The sequence below is a fragment of the Neoarius graeffei genome, chromosome 28, assembly GCF_027579695.1.
Source record: "Neoarius graeffei isolate fNeoGra1 chromosome 28, fNeoGra1.pri, whole genome shotgun sequence".
Classification (NCBI taxonomy): Eukaryota; Metazoa; Chordata; class Actinopteri; order Siluriformes; family Ariidae; genus Neoarius; species Neoarius graeffei.
This window is the reverse complement of record NC_083596.1, coordinates 45,153,225-45,177,613: the sequence shown is the minus strand read 5'-3', so window position 1 is coordinate 45,177,613 and position 24,389 is coordinate 45,153,225. Positions and strand designations below refer to the sequence as shown.

At 39.9% G+C, this 24,389-nt stretch overlaps 1 protein-coding gene and 1 long non-coding RNA gene across 10 annotated transcripts in view; one reads left to right on the top strand and one right to left on the bottom strand.

Moving 5' to 3' along the window:
* The window catches only part of LOC132875716 (uncharacterized), a 149,961-nt gene that overhangs the window by 43,206 nt on the left and 82,366 nt on the right, over positions 1-24,389 (top strand). For 7 of the 9 annotated variants that reach the window (XM_060912695.1, XM_060912697.1, XM_060912696.1 and 4 more), the window contains 4 exons: positions 4,832-4,859; positions 4,965-5,011; positions 5,883-5,943; positions 6,658-6,741. In XM_060912695.1, coding sequence (XP_060768678.1) covers positions 4,832-4,859; positions 4,965-5,011; positions 5,883-5,943; positions 6,658-6,741 — 220 coding nt within the window. Of the gene's footprint in view, positions 1-4,831; positions 4,860-4,964; positions 5,012-5,882; positions 5,944-6,657; positions 6,742-7,663; positions 7,892-8,034; positions 8,229-9,480; positions 9,509-9,618; positions 9,666-10,478; positions 10,540-11,240; positions 11,331-11,838; positions 14,020-24,389 lie in introns of those variants that run through there. The other 2 variants (XM_060912699.1, XM_060912700.1) reach the window with 2 other exon arrangements.
* On the bottom strand, positions 6,332-8,664 carry LOC132875730 (uncharacterized). Its single transcript, XR_009651871.1, has 2 exons — positions 8,460-8,664; positions 6,332-8,109 (listed from the first exon to the last, which is right to left on the bottom strand). It is a non-coding gene; the product is annotated as an uncharacterized LOC132875730 (long non-coding RNA).

Below are 24,389 nucleotides of genomic sequence, written 5' to 3'. Positions count from 1 at the left end.
TTTGGTCCTCCAGCTGTTTCTTTTTTGTACCTTTAACTTTTCCAGCCACTTATTGCCCCTGTCCCAACTTTTTTGAGATGTGTTGCTGTCATGAAATTTCAAATGAGCCAATATTTGGCATGAAATTTCAAAATGTCTCCCTTTCGACATTTGATATGTTGTCTATGTTCTATTGTGAATACAATATCAGTTTTTGAGATTTGTAAATTATTGCATTCTGTTTTTATTTACAATTTGTACTTTGTCCCAACTTTTTTGGAATCGGGGTTGTATATACAATGATTCCTGTATACATATATTGCACCTGAATTAAGGATACAGTATACATGGTAAGACAGTGTACCACAGTTATACAGTGGCATTGTACAGCTCGACTGCAGCAGGTAGGAATGATTTCCCGCATCTCTCAGTTGTACAGCGTGAAAGAATCAGCCGTTTACTGAACGTGCTCCTGTGGCTGATCAGCTCCTCATGTAGAGGGTGGGAAGGACAGTCTAAGATCGTTTTTATTTTGGACAGTGGCCTTTTCTCCAACACCACTGTCAGAGAGTCCAGTTCCATGCCTTCAACATGGCCGGCTTTCCTGATGATCTTATTGAGTCTGTTAGTGTCCTTCACCTTCAAGCCGCTGCCCCAGCAGACGACAGCGTACAGGATGGCACTGGCCACCACAGACTCATAGAACATCCACAGCATCGTTTGGTAGATGTTGAAGGACCTCAGCCGTCTCAGAAAATAGAGACGGCTCTGGCCCTTTTTGTATACCGTGTCCATGTTTTTGGACCAGTCCACTTTATTATCCAAGTACACCCCCAGGTACTTATATTCCTTCACCACATCCACACTGACCCCTTGGATGTTAACAGGGTTCACTGGAGCCCTGATTCTCTTCAGATCGACCACCAGTTCTTTCGTCTTCGTCATGTTGAGCTGTAGGTGGTTCTTCCTGCTCCACATGACAAAGTTGTCCACCACTGTCCTGTACTCGCTGTCATCACCACCAGTAATATGTCCAACCACTGCAGAGTCATCAGAAAATTTCTGGAGGTGGCAGGTCTCCATGCAGTCATTGAAATCAGTGGTGTAGAGAGTGAAAAGAAAAGGAGAAAGGACAGTCTCTTGCGGAGCCCCAGTGTTGCTGATCACTCTGTCTGACACACAGCACTGCAAGCGCATGTACTGTGGTCTGCCAGTCAAATAATTCACAAACCAGGACACCAGGGGGACATCCACCTGCATCGCTGTCAACTTCTCACCCAGCAAAGCCAGCCAAATCTGCTCCAGGATGAGTCTCTCAAGGGTCTTCATGATGTGTGACATCAATGCCACGGGCCTGTAGTCTTTGAGGTCACTGGGACGTGGCTTGTTCGGTACAGGGACGAGGCATTATGTCTTCCACAGCACGGGGACCCTCTGAAGACCCAGGCTCATGTTGAAGACATGCTGAAGTACTCCACTTAGCTGGAGGGCACAGGTCTTCAGGACCCTGGGGCTAACACCATCCGGGCCTGCTGATTTTCCTGCATGGAGTCTCTTCAGCTGTCTTCTCACTTGCTCCTCGCTGATGATCGGTGTGGGGGAGGGATGAAGGTGATTCTTGGGGGGGGGTGCTCAGCCAGGGGGTCTGTTGAGGAGGTGTGAGAGAGGTCATGAAATGGGGATGAGGTTGGGCAAGAAGAGGCAGGGGAGGGGAGAGAATGTGAAGTGTGTGGTTGTAGCCATCCCGCAGAAGAGTGGTGGTGGTGGGTTGGGGCCACGCCATCAAATCTGTTGAAGTAAAGGTTCAGCTCATTCGCCCTTTCCACATTGCCATCCACTTCTTCACTGTTGGTTGGCTTGTAACCAGTGATGGTCTTTATTCCACTCCACACCTCTCTCATGTTGTTCTGTTGGAGTTTCCACTCCAATTTCCTCCTGTACTTTTCCTTGGCCTCCCTGATCATTGCTCTCAGTTCATGCTGTACTTCTTGTACCTCCTCCTTGTTGCCCGCTCTGAAAGCCCTCTTCTTCTCATTTAAGAGGGCTTTGATGTCCTTCGTTACCCATGGCTTGTTGTTGGGGTAACAGCTGACAGTCCTAGCTGGGACAATGGTGTCCACACAGAAGTTGATGTATCCCGTGATGCACTCTGTGAGCCCATCAATGTCGTCTCCGTGGGGCTCATACAGTGTCTGCCAGTCTGTCACCTCGAAGCATCCCTGCAGTGTCTCACTGGCCTCGTCTGTCCATCTCCTCACTATCTTTGATGTGGTGGGCAGTCTCTTCACCAGAGGCACATAGCAGAGGGAGAGGTAAATCAGGTTGTGGTCTGACCTGCCCAGTGGGGGGAGGGGGAAGAGCTTTAAGCCTCTTTAAAGTGCATATCACGGGTAAATTCAGGAGCAAGATCAATGTAATTCTCCTATTTTATATTAAACTTTGTCAAATATCTGTCACATTTTGCATTTTGTGCAATTTTTTTACCTTGCGCAATACCAGAAAAATTCAGTTGAAATCAATCCATTTGAGGCGAATTGGTCCGCCTCTGAAAAAACTTGGCATTTGGATTTCCCGGCAAACATTGATTTTCGTGACGTCACGTGCGGGACGCCTCCTTCTGAATCCTACATCAGCGCTGGTTTGTTTATGAGAAAACGACCTGGTGGTTTTCTGCAAATTTCTTCAATGTTATCACGTAATTATTAAAATGGTTAACAGATGTATCGTAGGAGGGTGTAGCAACACCAATCTTGATGGGATTAGCACTCATCGTTTCCCAAAAGACCGGACAATGAGAGAGAAATGGGAGCGCTTCGTGCGAGGCTCCTGGAAGCTGAGGACCAAAGCAGAGCCAAGAAAAAAAACAAGAAAATCGGCGATTCACAAGTTGACTGTTGCCAGGGTAGGAAATAAGAGAGAATGTACTCTAAATTAGGCATTCCTGTGTTTGTGTGGTACATGGATAATGTTATTTATTGACACACACAAAGGTAAACAACACGAAAGCGCTGGGCGATAATACACTTACTTGGATTAGATTAGGTAGAACTTTAGTGATCCCTTTGGGAGGGTTCCCTCAGGGAAATTAAAAACCTACAGTCCACAGCCTGGTAAAAAGCAGCCAAAGTAGAGTCTAAAGTAGCGTGTTTAAAGTCCCCAGAAATGATGATAAATGCCTCAGGGTGCTTTGTCTGCAGCCTTGCTGTGACAGAGTGAATCCCCTCACATGCAGCGACTGTGTCTGCCCTCGGAGGGATGTAAACACAGATGGTGATGCTAGCAGCTCCAAGTCTGGGCAACATAAGACTGTCTTTACAGAGAAATGTCCCGGGTTACACCAGCGGTTGTTCACGTTAATGATGAGTCCCCCATCTTTGCCTTTCCCGCATGCTTTAGTGTCTCTGTCGGCTCTCACAGCAGTGAATCCCCGCAGGTCCACGCTAGCATCCGGTACAAGGTGTGTTAGCCATGTCTCTGTAAAATTTATAATCTGCTCTCCCGGTAAATCCGCTGGTTGTTCAGCGCGGATAGCTCATCAACCTTATTCGGCAGCGAGTTCACATTCCCCATGATACCAGAGGGAATGGATGGTTTGTAGCGCTGCCGGTTGTCCGCTAGCCTAGCCTTTAGCTTAGCCCCGGCTTTGCAGCCCCTGAGTTTCCTCCTCAGCTTGGCCGGGATGGGGTGTCGTATCCTGGCTCGTCCCATTGTTTTCAGGGCCAGCAGCTCCTCTCTCGAATAAGCGAGAAAACTGGCTCCTGGTTACGTGTTAAAGTTAAAAATATCCATGGGATATGAAGAAAAGCACACTATGTCTTCGTAAGAAGAGCAGAAAAGTAAAATGGTGGAAAAAAAGAGGTTTAAAGAGCTAAAAACTACAGAGGTACTGGAGAGGCAGTCGTCTCACACAGCACCCAAGGTCATATTTTCTTTACATTTTACTTCACATGTATCAAGGGATCTGCGTGTCAGGGCTTGAGATCTTGGGACCTGTCAAACACATTAAATGTATCTACAACCCTGCTTGGCCGATTCCATGTGTGTAGCTTATGAAATCTTTCTCCTACAGTAGCCAGTACTCTTCTAAATGAAGAAATATATAAATACATAATAGTAATTAGAAAAAATATGATTTATGTAACAATAGATAGATGATCATTGATACATGAATCCATGGGTTTAGAAGCTGAAGCTGAAGGTGACAATTCCATATTTCAATGCAAAATTGCTAGCTACTAAATTGGTTTACACAGGCTGTGCACTGAAACCGTGCAAGCTCTCGGAGCCTGCTGGCAGTTCCGCAGGTGACATCACGAATCTGGCTCCAGACTCCCTTGGGATTTTTCCAGACGCATTTTGTTATTTTATTTTGTTTCTGCTGTAGACAGATGGCCTTGTGTAAAATTACCCTTCTGGATGAGTGTGTAAAGGGACATACTTTCATATAAAAAAAAAAAACGAAATTGGTCCAGGATATGCATTTTCAACCTTCCACTTTCCCCCTGATGAAGTCCTTTGTTGTGTTGGCAGTGTGTTTTGGGTCTCTGACTTGCTGCATGATGAAGTTCCTTCCAATTAGATTGGATGCATTTCTAAATCAAATAAATTAGCAGACAAAATATTTCTGTAGACCACCATCATGAGTTACATCATTAATAGATAACTGAGCCCATTTCAGAAATAGCCATGCAAGCCCAAGCCATGACACCACGTCCACTGTGCTTGACTGATGAGCTCGCATTGTATGTACATGTTCAAATCAAATCTGAACTTCAGGATTCTAGTAATTCCTGTATCTTTGTTGTTCACTGAATATTTCAATGGATATATCAGTTTTAACTTGTTTTATTAGATGCAAAAATCAGCCATCAACTTCAAAGGTAACATTTATATATCTGTATATATAATATTAACTGGAATTATTTTTCAAAAATTAAGGTTATGATGAATGTAAAACAGTTACGAGACTTGATTTTGCTTTTTAGAATGGGGCCGTAAAATCAGGGGTAATGAACAAGGACCTTCCTCTCAGGTGAGTATGCAAACATACAGGTTACTAAGAATAACAAAACACTATCACAATTTATTACTTTTTCTCCTGTCCTCCTCTGTGTTGACAGTTATTTCTTGCTCCTTTTTTTTTCCTTTCAGAAAAGTACTGTAGAACAGATTTTAGTGAACTCAGTCAATTAGCAATCAAAATACGTGGTCCAATCAGCTTATTTACTAGATTTCTTTGAGGCAAAATCATTTGTTTCTGTGAGATTTTATGTTTTTATTTCTAAGTATATCTGTGATTTTTGTACTCCGATACCCCATTCCATTCCAGATTTTGTCACCCTGTGCCATTATGGTAACCTCCACTGTTCTAGGAAGGCTTTCCACTAGGTTTTGGAGTGTGGGATTTGTGCTCATTCAGCTAGAAGAGCATTAGTGAGGTCAGGCACTGATGTTGGGTGAGGAGGCCTGGGGTGCGGTCAGTGTTCCAGTTCATCCCAAAGGTGTTTAGTTAGGTTGAGGACAGGGCTGTGGAGGCCACTTGAGGTCTTCCACTCCAAACTTTGCAAACCATGTCTTCATGGAGATTGCTTTGTGCACAGGGGCACTGTCATGCTGGAACAGACAAGGAAGAAACAGCACAAATAATCTGTGCAATTGTGTGCTTCCAACAATAGTCTGGCAAAGAACCACATATGGGTGTGGTCAGGTGTCTGCATATTTTTGGCCATGTAGTATATTTATTGAAACAGAATGTGCTTTTATTTAAAAATACTTGTAGTGTGTGTGTGTGTGTGTGTGTGTGTTTATTTATATATATATATATATATATATATATATATATATATATATAAAATGATGCATTATTATAGAACATTCATTAAAAATAACTTCTATGTCAACAGCCATGTGACCCAGGGGACAGTCAGGCCAATCAGAAGATACCTGAATATGAACATGCTTCTGGTAAGTGTTTGAACTTGATAAGTTGTTTTACTGGTGATCTGCTTTCATGACCATAGCACACATGCACAAATAAGGCACGAGTCTACAATGTTGTGTATTCTTGGTTTTTTTGTGACACTTGGTACAGGGGATTATGTGGCTTAGACCGCATGTTTGTCAAAAGGGGTTGGGTTTGGATGAATATATTTTCAGGAGGTGTGGTGAGGTGTGCTGCTGAGATAACCAGTCAAATAATTCTCTTTAAGCCAAGTGTATTCTGTGACCTAATTGTACTGAAATAGGTTGTGCCTTGTAATGATAGCCAGCTTGCTGATACAACTTATAGGAAATGTCTTTTCATAGATTTTATGTTGATATCATATGATAATATAATTTAAATGCACAGATGTGAATACAAGTGGTGCATTTTTATTTTCAACACCAGCAGTCCAAAATACCAAATCACTTAAAAACATACAAGGGGTTCAATGTAGTGATGTCAACCAAATGCAGAGAGCAAAAGCATGGACTATAAAATGAGCAGAAGGTCATTAATGAACATGGACAGAATAATACAGCCTTAGAAGTCATGTTTATAGAGCACTAAATTCTATACATTACAAGATGCATTCTATATTGTACAGTTTAGGCATTTCATGAAAACTGATTCATTCAATCTCAGTGCATGAGCTGGATTTAAAAGTTTTCAGAATGTGCATGCTTTTTTACCAACAGAAAAACTTGACACAGAGATTACACAATTGGAAACATTTGAAAAGGAAGAAGTTGAAAATAAAATGGAGTCACTTCTGAATGCAGGTAAGTGGTCAGACTAGTAATTTTATTGGAAGGTGTTTTATCGCTAACACACACACATGAGGGATCCACAGGTGATATTTTTAGACTACATGGAAAGCTCATCCTCTGCTAAAATTTCATTAAAATGTGGTAATTGAAATGTTTCCTCATGTAAACAGTTATAGTCTATATTATAGAGCTGAAATACAATACTTTTAATGAATCACAATATCAAATATTCATCTCGGTGCAATATAACACTGTTCATAAATTTTAAAGCAAACTGTTTTCGGTGGACAGCACAGCCTCTGGGGAAATGTCCATCAAAGACACTTACGTTCACTTTCGGTTTTGATAAGAATATGATGATGGAATGAAAGAAATTTGTTTGCCATTTGTTTAAACTCAGATATCAGGGATATTTTTTTCTTAAGTCCTGTCTCCAGTGAAAATTCTCCTCTGACTGAAAGTCAGAATTCATCACAAAAATAGAAATGACATTACTTGCTTTGTTGTAGATTTTTGAGTTAATTCTTGCAACTAAACTGAGGCTGATGTTGCTGGAGGACTGGATCTGCTTGCACTTTACTTGAGTACATTTTATGCCGCTTTGTACTTCTGCTCCACTCTGTCAAAGGGGCAAATATTGTACTTTTTAAAAACCCCATTACGTTTGTCTGACAGATGTAGTTACTATTTCCTTTTAAGATTACAATTTTTATACGCTTCCTTTCCAGGGAAGCCATGTGTGATTGGTGATTTTGAATTTGAATGTTTGCGATAAACTGAAGGATTAAATGTTCCTTTATGGTTAGAGAAATTATCCTGCTTCTTGAGCTAAATTAACTATTTTTAAAAACTCTCTTTAAAAAAACCTACTTTTAAAAACCCACTTTATTATTTAAAGTGGAAATGCTAAGAGATTATTTGTCTTTATTCAAAGGAAAGATGACCACAACAGTATCGTTAGGGAAGAAGTACTTCATTCTTCTAACTGGAAAGACATTGAAGTCTGATGAACACTTCGTAACTCAGCTCAAAAATGAAGCAAACTGGCTGGAGAAGGTGGAGACAGTGAGTGCGTGTGACTTCATTCTGGCTTTCTGCCCTGTCGTTTCACAAGCTGGAACTGACATTGAAGCAGCCGTGAAAAAGCTTCGTGATACTTCAGGTAGTCGACCATCTTTTCAAAATTATTTGCTGTTTAAATTCATTTTAGTGTATGTAATGTGTGTGTGTGTGTGTGTGTGTGTGTGTGTGTGTGTGTGTGTGTGTAAAATAATATTTGCATGTTTTTTTTTCTCTCCCCCAAAGCCACAAAACCTGCTGTTCTGGTGGTGCTCCATCACGCGTTTGATCCAGAGTATGTTGCACCAGACAGCAGCAGAGCTGTAAACACAAAGAATATAATCACCTTCGACTGTCTGTTCCATGAAGATCAGGGATTACTGCAGTGCAAGAAAAATGATGATGTCTTTGAGTACATTAAAATGCAGACAAAACCACCGGTATTTAATTAATCTTTGAATCAAAGTATTTAATGAATCTTTACTGTGTCTTTATACCTTGAATTCCCATGAATAAGGGGTGATGTTTATTCTTTAAAAAAAGACACAGTACTAAAAATGAATGCATGTAAAAACAGAAGTGATATTTACACCTAGAACTATTCATGAAGCAATGTGACATCTTATTAGCATTTATATATAATCATAATAGTATATAATGTACGATCGTACCTTAACATCACCAAAAAACTACTCACAGTGCAAATGCAACAGCGTAACAATAAGCATACAACAACATACTGCTCAGCAACTAAGCAGGGAAAACGCAGAGCTTAAATAGGGTGAATAAAACGGGTGTGGGTAAACACAGGAAGTGAGGCAGACGATAAAGGAAGGAATTCAACAACGTGTGTGTGGAGGTGTGGGCTCAGGCCTCAGTCACATTATGGTGCTTTCAGAACTGTTGTGCATGGCGTCAGTTCCAGAATTTGATCAGAGTTTTGTCATGCAGTCAGCTTCTTTATATTCTCGTATAGTTTCAAGGTATGCCTTAGGGATTTTCCTCTGTTTAACAGTTACAGACGAGCCTGGGTGTTTGCAATTTGTGGCCTGGCCAGAATGGGGGTGGGATGCCTCAGAATTGAGATTTAAGTCCAATAGTCCAAATCCAAACAGGAAGTAGGAGTTCCGAGCAGAGGGACGTGTCCCATAAGTGATTTAAACAGTGTTCACTGGGTACATATTGCAGATGATGTTGATTCTCTGGCTGCATAAGCATACATCCATGGCAGGATGGGTTAAGTGTTGACCAGTCTCAATATCAGTCTGAGGATCAGTAAAGCCAGTGTCTGAGTATTTTTTTATCCAGTCTTAAACCTTCCACTTTTCCCCTGATGAAGTCCTTTGTTGTGTTGGCAGTGTGTTTTGGGTCTCTGACTTGCTGCATGATGAAGTTCCTCCCAGTTAGATTGGATGGATTTCTAAATCAAATAAATGGGCAGCTAGAATGTTTCTGTAGACTTCTGTAGACCACCATCATGAGTTACATCATTAGTAGAAAACTGAGCCCATTTCAGAAGTAGCCATGCAAGCCCAAGCCATGACACCACGTCCACTGTGCTTGACTGATGAGCTCGCATTGTATGAACATGTTCAAATCAAATCTGAACTTCAGGATTCTAGTAATTCCTGTATCTATGTTGTTCACTGAATATTTCAATAGATATATCTGTTTTAACTTTTGTTTTATTAGGTGCAAAAAGCATTAATGTTCTTGAAAGGTAACATTTATATATCAATATGTATATATAATATCAAATATAATTTTTTTTTCAAAAATTAAGGTTATGATGAATGGAAAAGAGTTAATAGACTTGATTTTGCTTTTTAGGATTATCCAGAAGTGACAGTAGGAATGAGCAAGGACCTTCCTCCCAGGTGAGTATGAAAACACACAGGTTACTTAGAATAACAAAACATTGTCACAATTCCTTACTTTGTCTCCTGTCCTCCTCTCTCTGAATCTGTGTTGACAGTTGTTTGTTGGTCTTTTTTTTCCCCCAGAAAAGTACTGTAGAACAGAAGTCAGTGAACTCAGTCAATTAGCAATCAAAATACGTGCTCCAGTATACTTATGTCCATAGATTTGTTTAAGGCAAAATTATTTGTTTCTGTGAGATTTTATGTTTTTATTTCAAAGTATAGCTGTGGGTTTTATTTGTTTATTTTTTTACTCCAACAGCCCATTCCATTCCCAATTTAGTCACCATTTGCCATTATGGTAACCTCCACTGTTCTAGGAAGGTTTTCCACTAGGTTTTGGAGTGTGGGATTTGTGCTCATTCAGCTAGAAGAGCATTAGTGAGGTCAGGCACTGATGTTGGGTGAAGAGGCCTGGGGTGCAATCAGTGTTCCAGTTCATCCCAAAGGTGTTTCGTGAGGTTGAGGTCAGGGCTGTGCAGGCCACTTGAGGTCTTCCACTCCAATCTTTGCAAACCATGTCTTCATGGAGATTGCTTTGTGCACAGGGGCACTGTCATGCTGAAATAGACAAAGAACAAACAGAACAAATAATCTGTGCAATTGTGTGCTTTCCACAACAGTTTGGTGAAGAACCACATAGCGTATGGGTGGTCAGGTGTCTGCATATTTTTGGCCATGTAGTATATTGATTGAAATAGAATGTGTTTTTATATATAAAATGATGCATTATTATGGAACATTCATTAAAAATGATTACGATGTCAACAGCCATGTGACCCAGGGGAAAGTCAGGCCAATCAGAAGATACCTGAATATGAACGTGCTTCTGGTAAGTGTTTGAACTTGGTAAGTTGTTTTACTGGTGATCTGCTTTTATGACCATAGCACACATGCACAAATAAGGCACAAGTCTACAATGTTGTGTATTCTTGGTATTTTTGTGACACTTGGTACAGGGGATTATGTGGCTTAGACCACATGTTTGTCAAAAGGGGTTGGGTTTGGATGAATATATTTTCAGGAGGTGTGGTGAGGTGTGCTGCTGAGATAACCAATCAAATAATTCTCTTTAAGCCAAGTGTATTCTGTGACCTAATTGTACTGAAATAGGTTGTGCCTTGTAATGATAGCCAGCTTGCCGATACAACTTATAGGAAATGTCTTTTCATAGATTTTATGTCATCATATGATAATATAATTTAAATGCACAGATGTGAATACAAGTGGTGCATTTTTATTTTCAACACCAGCAGTCCAAAATACCAAATCACTCAAAAACATACAAGTGGTTCAATGTAGTGATATCAACCAAATGCAGAGAGCAAAAGCATGGACTAGAAAATGAGCAGAAGGTCATTAATGAACATAGACAGAATAATACAGCCTTAGAAGTCATGTTTATAGAGCACTAAATTCTATACATTACAAGATGCATTCTATATTGTACAGTTTAGGCATTTCATGAAAACTCATTCAATCTCAATGCATGAGCTGGATTTAAAAGTTTTCAGAATGTGCATGCTTTTTTAGCAACAGAAAAACTTGACACAGCGATTATACAATTGGAAACATTTGCAAAGGAAGAAGTTGAAAAGAAAATGGAGTCACTTCTGAAGGCAGGTAAGTGGTCAGACTAGTAATTTTATTGGAAGGTGTTTTATTGCTAACACACACACATGAGGGATCCACAGGTGATATTTTTAAGACTACATGGAAAGCTCATCCTCTGCTAAAATTTCATTAAAATGTGGTAATTGAAATGTTTCCTCATGTAAACAGTTATAGTCAATATTATTCATCACTCAAGCTGAAATTCAATACTTTAATGAATCACAATATCAAATATTCATCTCAGTGCAATACAACACTGTTCATACATTTTAAAGCAAACTGTTTTCGGTGGACAGCACAGCCTCTGGGGAAATGTCCATTGAAGCCACTTGCGTTCACTTTCAGTTTTGATAAGAATATGACGATGGAATGAAAGAACTTTGTTTGCCATTTGTTTAAAGTCCGATATCAGGGGTATTTTTGTTTTCTTGATTCCTATCTCCAGTGAACATTCCCCTCTGACTGAAAGTCAGAATTCATCACAAAAATAGAAATGACATTTCTTGCTTTGTTGTAGGTTTTTCTGAGTTAATTCTTGCAACTGAACTGAGGCTGGTGTTGTTGGGGAGGACTGGATCTGACAAGACTGCAGCATTGAACATCATCCTGGGCAGAGAGGAGAAGAACCAGGCTGCTGCATCTCTATCCACCCAGCAGAGTGAGAGCACACAGGGGGAGGTGGCTGGGAGGAGGGTGATTGTGGTGGACACGCCTGACTGGTTCTCTTCTGAACTCTCTTTGGAGGAGCTGAGACAGAATGTGGAACACTGTGTCCGTCTGTCTGTTTCAGGACCCCTTGTCTTTCTCCTGGTCATACCTGTAAAGCATTTGGAAGACACAGAAGTTCATGAACAGGAAGAGACAATATCGAAGCTGAAAGATATTTTTGGGAACAGATTGTGGGGAAACATCATGATCCTCTTCACTGTTCGTGATGAACTTCAGAAGAACAACATTGAGGAGTGTATCCAAACAGGAAACTGGGCATTTCACAGACTTGTAGAGAAATGTGGGAAAAGGTCTCACTGTCTTAACATTATGGAGAGGGAAAATGGTTCTCAGATCTCAGAGCTGCTGGAGAAGATAGAGAAGATTGTGGAAGGAAACAAAAATACAAGTGAGATTTGTCAGAGGATTGGAAAAATGCAGAGTGAAAGAGAGGCGAAGGTTGCAGCGATCAGAAAAGAGCAACATGAAATGCAAAAAAGCCTGAACACCTTTGAGCATTATATTAAGGGTTATGAAAATGATCTAAAAACCTTAGACAAAAGCGATCTGAAAAATAGAGATGTGGTTCTCAAGCTGAAACAGGAGCACGAGTTAAGAAGAGATATTGGGCAACGTATAAAGAAAATGTATGGCAATGTTGCAGATCTGGAAGAAAACAGACGGTTTATGAAGGTTATTTTGCCAGAAAACCAGCAAACTGTATGGCTTTCACTGCCAGATGAGCAGAACAAAATGATTCAACTGCAGAATGAGCTAACTCAACTTAAAGAATTGGTTTTCAGAGTACCTAGAAAAGCGTCGGATTAATATATATATAATTTGTGAGGAGGATGAAGTTCTCTTCCTTTCTGTGTCCTCCCACTGTATTAACCCTCAGCTGTCACTGCGAGACACACACACACCCATCAGTAATAAAACACAGGTTTGATAACTTTGCCACTCACCTTCCCTGGCCTCACCCTCCATTCACAAACTGGCACTCGACCACACCCCTGCTGCCACATACTGTAAGTCTGTAGGTTTTGTATCTAGTTATAAAGCTTAGCCCTTCATCTTGTGGCACCAACTGCCATCTGGCGCTCCCATAGTGCCTTGGGACGATCAAATCTTACACTATGTGGGTGATAACATCAGAAGCCCACATCGGGTTCCACTTCTATCAGCTGTGAACAGAAAGCTGAGGCTGCAATGGGCATAGGCTCACCAAAAATGGACAGCTGAAGACTGGAAAAAATGTAGCCTGGTCTGATGAATCTCGATTTCTAGCTTTAAATCTAGGTTAAAGACCAAGCTGTTTTCAGATGCTTTCTGTTAAATAATTAATATTTTTACATTTTTTATAATCTTTACTTTCTCTGCATGTTTTAAATTTACTTTAACTTTATTCTATTTTATTCTGCTAGTTTCTTTTTTTTCCCTTTCTTTCTTTCTTTCTTTCTTTCTTTCTTTCTTTCTTTTTCTCCTTTTTCTTTTTGGCATTTTAATATTTTTTTTTCTACTATTGTTTAATTCTTATTATTTTCTTTTAATTCTTTTAATTAATAATTTTAGAATAAAGATAAAATTATTTTATGTAATTTTATTTCTCTATTGTTTACTGTTTTTGTTTTTACTTCTGTAAAGCACATTGAACTGCCATTGTGTATGAAATGTGCTATATAAATAAACTTGCCTTGCCTTGCCTTGAGGCAGACAGATGGTAGGCTCAGAATTTGGTGCCAACAGTTTCAATCCATAGATCCAAAAGCACTGAGTTAACAGTACAGGCTGGTGGCGGTGGTGTCATGATGTGGGGAATATTTTCTTGGCACACTTTGGGCTCGTTAATGCCGATCGTGTGAGTATTGTTGCTGACCATGTGCATCCCCTCATGACCACAATTTGAAATTAACTGGAGGCTGTTTCTTCTCTGTTGCCCCTTTTTTGTTGTTGCATCTGCCACTATAATTAAAGTCTACATTGAACTGAACATTTGTTACAGTGACACTCATACTGAAACTGAAAACATCTTGTATTTTTCCACAGCAATGGGTAGTAAAATGTACATCATCTTTGGCAGTGCTTCAGAAAAATGTTTGAACAAATAATAATTTATATATATATATATATATATATATATATAATTAGTTTAACCAGATGTCACTTAGATCTAATCTTATGATAGCAATAATACTAAATATATTGAATTATTAATCTTTTCAAATTTGCTTTAATTTTAAATATCCAAGTCAATGATATAAACTTGATCGGTTAAATATAGAATAAAAGTCTTACATTTCATATGCAGAAATGATCATGTTTCATAAAACACTAAATTACAGGCTTTACAGAAACGGTGCATTACAAATGGTCTTTAATATATGATATACTAAATATTTTTTGTTCAATTTGTGCATGATTTTTATTAAAGGTCCCATGGCATGAAATTTTCACTTTCTGAGGTTTTTTAACATTAAAATGAGTTCCTCTGACCTTCTTAAGTCACCCCAGTGGCTAGAAATGTCATAATGTGTAAACCAAACTATGCCCAACATTTGTCAACATTTGAGAATGGCGCGTCAAAATGGCGCGTTGATAGGCTCTTCCCTTTACTACGTCAGCAAGGGAGATGATCCCCACGCCCCCCCTCTGGATTCCCACCCACTGTATGGATTGCCCGCCCAGCTCAAAAGTTGCCACCATAGATACGTCACTTCAATTTTGTAGTGAGGAGACCATAGAGGACACAATATAGCACCACCTAAGCGAGCGAAACATGGAAATTGCGCTGTACATGGATGTGACAACACAGAAAGGAGTCTGTTTTTACTGCCGACGGGAGAGCCCCTGAAGACGCAGTGGCTTAATTTTATTTACTCCAATAATACGCTGTCGAGTCTACCTAATATCTAAGTGTGATCTAAGTAAGTGTGAAGATACTTCTGAAAGTGACTTCCCGAGTGACTCCGACTCCTACCATAGTTCCCATCACTCCCAAACATGTCAGCCTCCAAAAAACGATCAAAGGGACAATGGAAAGAAGCCGCAAGGAAACAGAAGGGGACGAGGAGGGGACAGAGGAAACAGAGGAGCAATGGGGACAGTGACACGCCAACAGGCCAGAGTCCGGTTGTGAACCTGTCTGACAAGGTACTCACCCCACAACATCTGTCAGCCCTGAGTAAGGGGTTGAGCTTTGTTCCCACCAACCATACAAACTCTTTTGAAATTAAGACTGACGTTTTATTTTTTCAGGAGAATTAAATTAAGATATATGTTTGGGACTGGAAATGAAAATCAAAATGTAAACAAAGCTAAGTTTAAGCCTAAAAGTACCTTTGTGCCCCATGTAAACCATCCCTCGATTGATACATTCTGTAGGGTTGTTGAACAGGAGATTCTTGAGAAGTTACAGAATGCACCTTACTCACATCAGCAAAATCTGAGTCAAGATGAACGACATGCCATTCAGGAGCTTGCAAAAGACCCTGAAATTATAATAAAACCAGCCGATAAAGGTGGGGCTATAGTCATCCAGAACAGCACTGACTATATAACTGAGGCATACTGTCAACTGAATGATGAAACATTCTATAGGAAGCTTGAGACTGACCCCACTATGGACTTTAAAAACATAATTGTTGAGCTGATTACTCAAGCATTGGAACAACACTGGATAACCAAAGATGAATTTAATTATCTAAATAAACAATATCCGGTCACCCCAGCATTTTATATGCTTCCTAAAATTCATAAAAGCCTAATTAAACCTAAGGGCATACCCATTGTTGCCAGTATTGAGTCCCTACTTGAGCCATTATCGAACTTTGTGGATTATTTTATCAAACCCTTTGTACAAAAGCTACCGTACCTGCTTATGTACAAGATTCTACTGATGTCATAAATAAAATATCTGAACTTCAAGATCTCCCTACTGCTACCATCCTTGCCACCTTTGATGTAGAAAGTCTCTACACGAACATTTCTCACGAACGAGGTATTATAGCACTTGAATATTATCTGCAGACCCGCTCGGAGGATGAGAACCCCCCAAATACCTTCATCTGTGATCTGGCATCATCTATCCTCAGACTAAATTTCTTTTCCTTCCACCAGGGAGAGTATTACCTCCAAGTTAAAGGCACAAGTATGGGGAGTAATTTTGCCCCCAGCTATGCTAATTTGTATGTGGGATTTTTTGAACAACAGTTTTTCAGTGAGGACAGAAATCCGTTTTACAGTAACATCAGATATTTTAAATATTTAGATGATGTTCTTTGTGTTTTTAAAGGGTCTCAAAATGAGCTGAATGAATTTACCACACACTTGAACAAAATGAGCCCTGACCTGAAATTCACTGTGGAGTCTGACTCTAAACGGGTGCATTTTTTAGATATGTGGATCAGACTAGAAGATGGGAAACTGACCACAACCCTCTACCGAAAGGAAACGGACCGCAACTCTTTCCTGTTGGCAAGCAGCTCACATCCTAGTGCCCTAAAAAACGGACTGCCCAAGAGTCAGTTCTACAGACTCAGACGGATCTGTCACTCCACTGAAGAATATGAGGAGAATGCATTAGAAATAAAACAAAGATTTTTGGCTAGGGGTTATTCCATGAAGACTGTTGAGGAGGCATACAGCATTGCCCTGTCCACACCAAGGCCGTATCTTCTGAAAAAAAGTGTTAAAAAAGATAAAAAGTTTTCAGTTTCTTGCATTACTACTTTTACTCCTAAATCCTACATAATTAAAAACACAGTCATGAAATATTGGCATTTAATATGTGACGATCCTTCACTCCAGGGTAAATTTAAGGACCCCCCGTTGTTTGTCTCCAGACAGGGTCCCAACCTCAGGAATAAGCTTGTCAAAGCTTGTATAAGATCTGCTCCTGCTCAAACACTCTTAGCACCCCTGAGGGATGGTAACTACCCCTGTGGCAACTGTTCCCAATGTAACAGTACATATAAGACTCATACTTTTAAACACCCCAGGTCTGGTAAAAGTTACAATGTGAAGGGTTTTATTACATGCAATATAAAGAATGTTGTTTATTTGTTAAGATGTCCCTGTGATAAGGTCTATGTGGGAAAAACTACACGTAGCTTAAAACAAAGGATCAGCGAACATAAGAGTTCGATTAGATGGGCTAATCTTAATTACCCTGTGGCTTGTCACTTTGTAGAGTGTGCCCACCCTGTTTCTTCCCTACGGTTTCAGGGAATTGAGCAAGTTAAATTGTTAAGGGGTGGGAACATTGATAAAGTGCTATGTCAAAGGGAATTGTTTTGGATCCATACATTAGATGCCCTACAACCCAAAGGGTTAAATGTAGACTTTGACATGAGTGTTATGTTATGATTGGAGGTAGAGCTGTGCAATATATCGTATTTTTATCACGATATCGATATTAGTGTCAAACGATATCAAAATTCATAATATCGATATGAAACGATTTTTTGTCATTTGTAAGGTAAAACAACCCTTCTGTCCCCTAAGGCACACCGTAGCCTTGTATACGTCATCCATTCTACTCCCGCGATATCTCCGCAACAGTAAAAAATCAGTTCTTCTGTTTTCATACGTGTCGGGTGATTTGATATATTGATTTCTTAATATGTTGTTTGATTTGCTTGCTAATAGTTATAATAATACAATTAACATATATTTACGTCATATTTTTGGATGTGGGACTGGGTAATGTAAAAATGGCATCTACGGAAGAAAACAAGCACAACAATATTAGCACATATCCAGCTTGCTAGCTGTGTTAGATGTGTTAAACCGTGTGGATTTAAGTGGAATAATTGCGAGTCGTCCTGTGGTCAAGGCAGCGTTTTAAGGTAAGGCAATTTGGTTATTAATGTTGCCCGCCGCGGCATGTTTACTTGGGTTCATTTGATTTTGACTTGTGCATCTGCAGCTAGCATCATGCTTTGAAGTAGGTTCTGCTAAGGACGGGTTTATTGCGCGATGTAGACGGACTCAGATGTAATTACATTGTTTTTAAAATTCCGTGCGCTTAAAACGGTGTCCCCCTGCTAATCATGTAGCCCTAATCATGTGTTGCTTTTACTTTTCCTAATGGCGAGTGAAATATCTCTGCAAATGGTATTTCAATGCTGACATGCCAAAAAGATAGCGGAGTCCACATTTGGAAGATGAAGGAAGAGAAGCCTGATGCTTGAAAATAGATCGCTTAATCCACAACACATATCTGTATTTGAGACATAACCTGCAACTAGTGGGGATGTTTTGGAATGACTGTGCATAGGGTGTTTTTGGCCACAGAACACTAACCCACAGTAGTAGGAGGACTACTGGGTTCGTGGATTTTGTCTGTTGACTGAGCGAAGCATGGTGTTTGCCTTGTGCCATTTCACGTAGCATCTTACCGCAGTGCCACCTACACTTTCAGGGAATGTTTACATGCCGCTGAGCTATTTTCATGTATGTTAATTCTTAAGGACTTGTCTCTATATTGTGCATGTTCACACACGGACTGGCCATCGGGAGTAGCGGGAGTTTTCCCGGTGGTTCAGTGTGGGCCGGCGGAGAAAAAAACAAAACAGTTGCGCGCTGGCCTTTAATATGATAAGCAATGTTAACAGTTTCTTAAAGAAACAGTTAACATTGCTTATTACAGTTGCGCGCTGGCCTTTAATATGATATATAAGATAATAAGAAACTGTTAACATTGCTTATCATATTAAAGGCCAGCGCGCAACTGTTTTTTTTTTTTTTTTTCTCCGCCGGCCCACGCTGAACCACCGGGAAAACTCCCGCTACTCCCAATGGCCAGTCCGTGTGTGTGCGTGTTTAATGTTGGTGTCTTAACAACACACAAGCTTACGTTGTAGTGTGTGTGAGAGAGAGATTTTATCCTTGACTGGCTACGAGCCAGTGTGGACGTTACGCAGTAATCACTGGTAATACCAGCGCTGGCTCCATCCTCTGTGATCGGAAATGTTGAGTGAGGAGAACGTGAGCCTTGTGCAGGCTATAGGACCTATGCAAAGTACGCGCTTGCACAGTAAATAGTTTAAGTAAAAGGCGTTTCAGGGTACAACGGTAAGGGCTGACAGGTAGCCTATGAGGCCTGTACTATAAAAATGTGGCCCGGTGCCTTGGGTGTTGATGATCGGGGCTTTAAAAAAAAGGTGTATAAATATCGTTTTAAAAATCGCGATATCGATATTTACTGAAAAAATCGTGATATTGATTTTTTCCAGTATCGAGCAGCCCTAATTGGAGGTATACCATTTGTTAAGTCTTGAAACTGCAGTTTATGAAGTTCTTGCTGATGTTTATGCAGTTATCTTGAACTTACACTTGCTTATATGTGTGTGTGTGTACTCAAGTTTGTATGTAAAAAGATGTATGTTTTTGTGGTGGGTAATTTTATTGGTGCATTTGGGGTCAATTTAATGCCAGCTACCTTGGGTAGAGGAAATATGAAACCAGGAAGAACAGAAAAACTACAACTCCCACACTTGGACTACAACTCATCTGTGCAGGTGTGACTGAGCACCTTAATGAATCTTAATTGATTAGTTTGTTGTATGCTCCATCGGTTTGTGCCCTGAGGAAGGTCTCTGACCGAAAGCTTGGCAATTAAATGAATAAAAGGATCTAAGTGTGCAGACATTTTTTCTTGTTTTAACAGTCTTTTGGTTTTGTTTTGCACCTTTTCATCGTGAGTGCGGTGTGATCTGTTTAAATGTACTTCCATAAAGCTGTAAAATTATTTTAATTCTGGAACTGAACTAAATTTAAGACACATGGTGTGTTTTACAAAAACAAGTCATTGCAGAAGTTCAAAAGGAAAGAGTACAACATTTTCTGGTTAGCACATTTTTTTTAAGACTGTGAAAACTGTCAGTGCTAAAAGAAGGCAACTGGACTTGCTTGAAATTCTTGAACATGTTTCGCCTCTCATCCGAAAGGCTTCTTCAGTTCTGTCTGACTAGAGGGGAGTTCCAGGTATTTATCCTCTTGTATCATCCTCACAGGATGACGGAGAGAACCGACGACCCACAGATCACCCTAATGACTCTCTGGGCTGCTAACACTGTTCACACCTAGCCCCCAGTGACCTACACCTACAGGATGACTCAGCAACCCAGGTGACCTTAACGACTCTTCGTAGGGTTGATTTTTGATCCACTAGAGGATAAATACCTGGAACTCCCCACTAGTCAGACAGAACTGAAGAAGCCTTTCGGGTGAGAGGTGAAACGTCTTCAAGAATTTCAAGCAAGTCCAGTTGCCTTCTTTTAGCACCTATGGTTTACCATGACCTGGATAACTGAGAGTCTTCACAGTCAAGACTGCGAAAAGGTGTTTGTATCAGCACTGTGTATGCGTGTACAGTTAGGTCCATATATATTTGGACACTGACACAAATTTTGTATTTTTACCTGTTTACTGAAACATATTCAAGTTAGTTATATAATGGACATGGACATAAAGACCAGACTTTCAACTTTCATTTGAGGGTATCCACATTAAAATTGGATGAAGGGTTTAGGAGTTTTAGCTCCTTAACCTGTGCCACCCTGTTTTTAAAGGGACCAAAAGTAATTGGACAATTGACTCAAAGGCTATTTCATGGGCAGGTGTGGGCAATTCCTTCGTTATGTCATTCTCAATTAAGCAGATAAAAGGCCTGGAGTTGATTTGAGGTGTGGTGCTTGCATTTGGAAGATTTTGCTGTGAAGAAAACATGCGGTCAAAGGAGCTCTCCATGCAGGTGAAACAAGCCATCCTTAAGCTGCAAAAACAGAAAAAACCTATCCGAGAAATTGCTACAATATTAGGAGTGGCAAAATCTACAGTTTGGTACATCCTGAGAAAGAAAGAAAGCACTGGTGAACTCATCAATGCAAAAAGACCTGGACGCCCACAGAAGACAACAGTGGTGGATGATCACAGAATAATTTCCATGGTGAAGAGAAACCCCTTCACAACAGCTAACCAAGTGAACAACGCTCTTCAGGAGGTAGGCGTATCAATATCCAAATCTACCATAAAGAGAAGACTGCATGAAAGTAAATACAGAGGTTTCACTGCACGGTGCAAGCCACTCATAAGCCTCAAGAATAAAAAGGCTAGATTGGACTTTGCTAAAAAAGCCAGCACAGTTCTGGAAGAACATTCTTTGGACAGATGAAACCAAGATCAGCCTCTACCAGAATGATGGCAAGAAAAAAGTATGGTGAAGGCATGGAAAGCATACCACATCATCTGTAAAACACAGCGGAGGCAGTGTGATGGCTTGGACATGCATGGCTGCCAGTGGCACTGGGTCACTAGTGTTTATTGATGTGACACAGGACAGAAGCAGCCGGATGAATTCTGAGGTATTCAGAGACATACTGTGTGCTCAAATCCAGCCAAATGCAGCCAAACTGATTGGTCGGCGTTTCATAATACAGATGGACAATGACCCAAAACATAAAGCCAAAGCAACCCAGGAGTTTATTAAAGCAAAGAAGTGGAATATTCTTGAATGGCAAAGTCAGTCACCTGATCTCAACCCAATTGAGCATGCATTTCACTTGTTAAAGACTAAACTTCAGACAGAAAGGCCCACAAACAAACAGCAACTGAAAACCGCTGCAGTAAAGGCCTGGCAGAGCATTAAAAAGGAGGAAACACAGCGTCTGGTGATGTCCATGAGTTCAAGACTTCAGGCAGTCATTGCCAACAAAGGGTTTTCAACCAAGTATTAGAAATGAACATTTTATTTACAATTATTTAATTTGTCCAATTACTTTTGAGCCCCTGAAATGAAGGGATTGTGTTTTAAAAAAATGCTTTAGTTCCTCACATTTTTTTATGCAATCATTTTGTTCAACCCACTGAATTAAAGCTGAAAGTCTGAACTTCAACTGCATCTGAATTGTTTTGTTCACAATTCATTGTGGTGATGTACAGAACCAAAATTAGAAAAATGTCTCTGTCCAAATATTTATGGACCTAACTGTATGTGTGCTGTACTTTCCCTTCTCAGCAAGTTTTTTTTTTTTCCCCTCTGCGTCCATTGTAATAAGTTTAGGAGCCCCTGAAGGTTTAGAAGTGTAATATGGAAATGTATATATTTACCCAGACTGCCCCCCCCCCCCCAAAAAAAAAAGGTCACACAATATTTTGCTGGACCACCTTTAGATATCACACATAATCTCATATCAAATCTTGTTAATTTGCCTTAGAATAGTGTTGGTTAATTTTATGCACATTTTTGCTCAACACACTCTGGTGCAAAAAGATTTCTGTTGGATAGTGCATGAAAGTAGCTTTATTTTATCAATATATAAAGACTTTAAATGAAAGATGGAAGTATTCACCATACTGTAACAGTTACTCATTTACCAGCAATACATTCAGCTACTTCCTGAATCAGTGAATCAGCTTCACTGTTATTTTCCCACCATCTGGATTAGTTAACAACTAACTGACAAGCAAACTCTAAAATAAAGTGATTTTTCTTACAGTGTTGTTCCAGTCACATTCAAAGACCTTTCACAGTTGTGTGATTTATTGGCATGAATTGGGTCCTAACTCTGAATTATCTTTAACACTTTTGTGGCAAACAGAACCTCGGCCCAATTTTTATTTTTTTTTTGCCCTTGGGTGCATTGACGTAATACAGAACATTAACCGCTCAGTCTGGAACTCTTTAACCAGTTACTATTTCTTTATGATTAGTGTCTTGACAAATTGTTCGGTTGTGTGTATACACAGCCTCTGATTGTTTTTTTAGTTTCCTAGTCTCAACTTTCTTCATCATATACAGTGTCCTCCACAATTATTGGCACCCCTTGTAAAGATGAGTAAAAAGGGTTAGAAAAAAATCTGACCATTTTGTCCCAGGTCAAGTAATGATTTAACTTAGAATGGTGTACTGTGGTTGATCAATATGTTAAAACATCGCAATTGTCCCCATTTCTCACATGAAAAAAAACTATTAACTCTGTCAACCCTGATCTTACTCCTTCCATGGAGTTCGTCTGATTTCTACATGTTCCCAACTGTGCAGATTATGTTGTTAGGATTTGGAATATCTTGCTGGTATTCTACTACTCTTTCTTATACTCTGTATGAACATTTCACTGTACCTACATGTACAGATGTTATTAAATGTGTTAAATATCAGAATAAAGAGCTTACTTACAAGCAGAGGTGGAAAGAGTACTAAAATATTATACTCAAGTACTGTTACTCTGATGAAATTTTACTTAAGTACAAGTAAAGTTACCAGACAAAAAATCTACTCAAGTAAAAGTAAAAAGTAGATCATTTAAAATGTACTTTGAGTAAAAGTAAAACGTTACTTTTAACAATGGATGTTTTCTGCCTCCATTGTGTTGTGCAAAAATGAAAAAGAAGAGGAAACAAGGATATATGTACATCTCAACCCAGATGTTTTATTTAAAGGAAGTGTATCAAATTGAATGCTTAGGATAATGCTGCATTAAAATTGAGACAAAAAAGGTCAATACACACAGTCGTGTCGTTTACATCGCCCTGACCACACACAAAGCATTGTACACGAAATATGAAAGTGAAATGTTGCACCGAAATCTCGTAGCTTGCCTGTGTGCACTGTGTGTTATTGAACAATTCAATTCAAACATTATTTGTTTTGCTTAGTATTCCTTTCTGGCCTGTTGGATGTAGAATGGTAGGAGGACTGATCACGTCAGGTTGGCGAGCTAACTTGCTTGCATGATTAGCCAACCAAATAACAGACTAGTTACCTTTATGTTACAGTACCAACAGGTTGCTACTTCAACATTAGCAATGCCATCCACTATTTTTGGAATATAACCAGCCTATTGTTGGTTTTACTATGGAAAGGAAACATTATGATCGGGGCGCAGATATGTTTTTTGAACTGGGGGGGACAAACTGGGGGGGACAAAGCTGCCAGCAAACCAACCCCAACCCCGATATGCCTGTCAAACTTGTTGTGGGTAACCATAGCAACCAAGCTCGAGCTCGAAACCTGTGCAGTCTGCGCAGCTCAACCAACCGAATATCAGTCTTTGTTTTGTTTTATGTGAGTTGTTGCAACTATGTATACACTGCTGTGCACCTCAATAAACCGAATGGTAATTAGTCTTTTGATTTTTCCGTGAGGTTTGCCTTATGCAAAGAAAGACAGCATAGACGTTTTTTCCTCCCTATAAGTGGGGGGGACCGAACGTGGTGAATTTAAATCTGGGTGGGACGAATCCCACCCGTCCCACCCTCTATCTGCGCCCGTGATTATGATGCCAATGACAATACTTACCTCAACATGCTTGCGCAGATTAGACGTCGACTTTTTGTATGCCGCAATGGTTGTCTTCT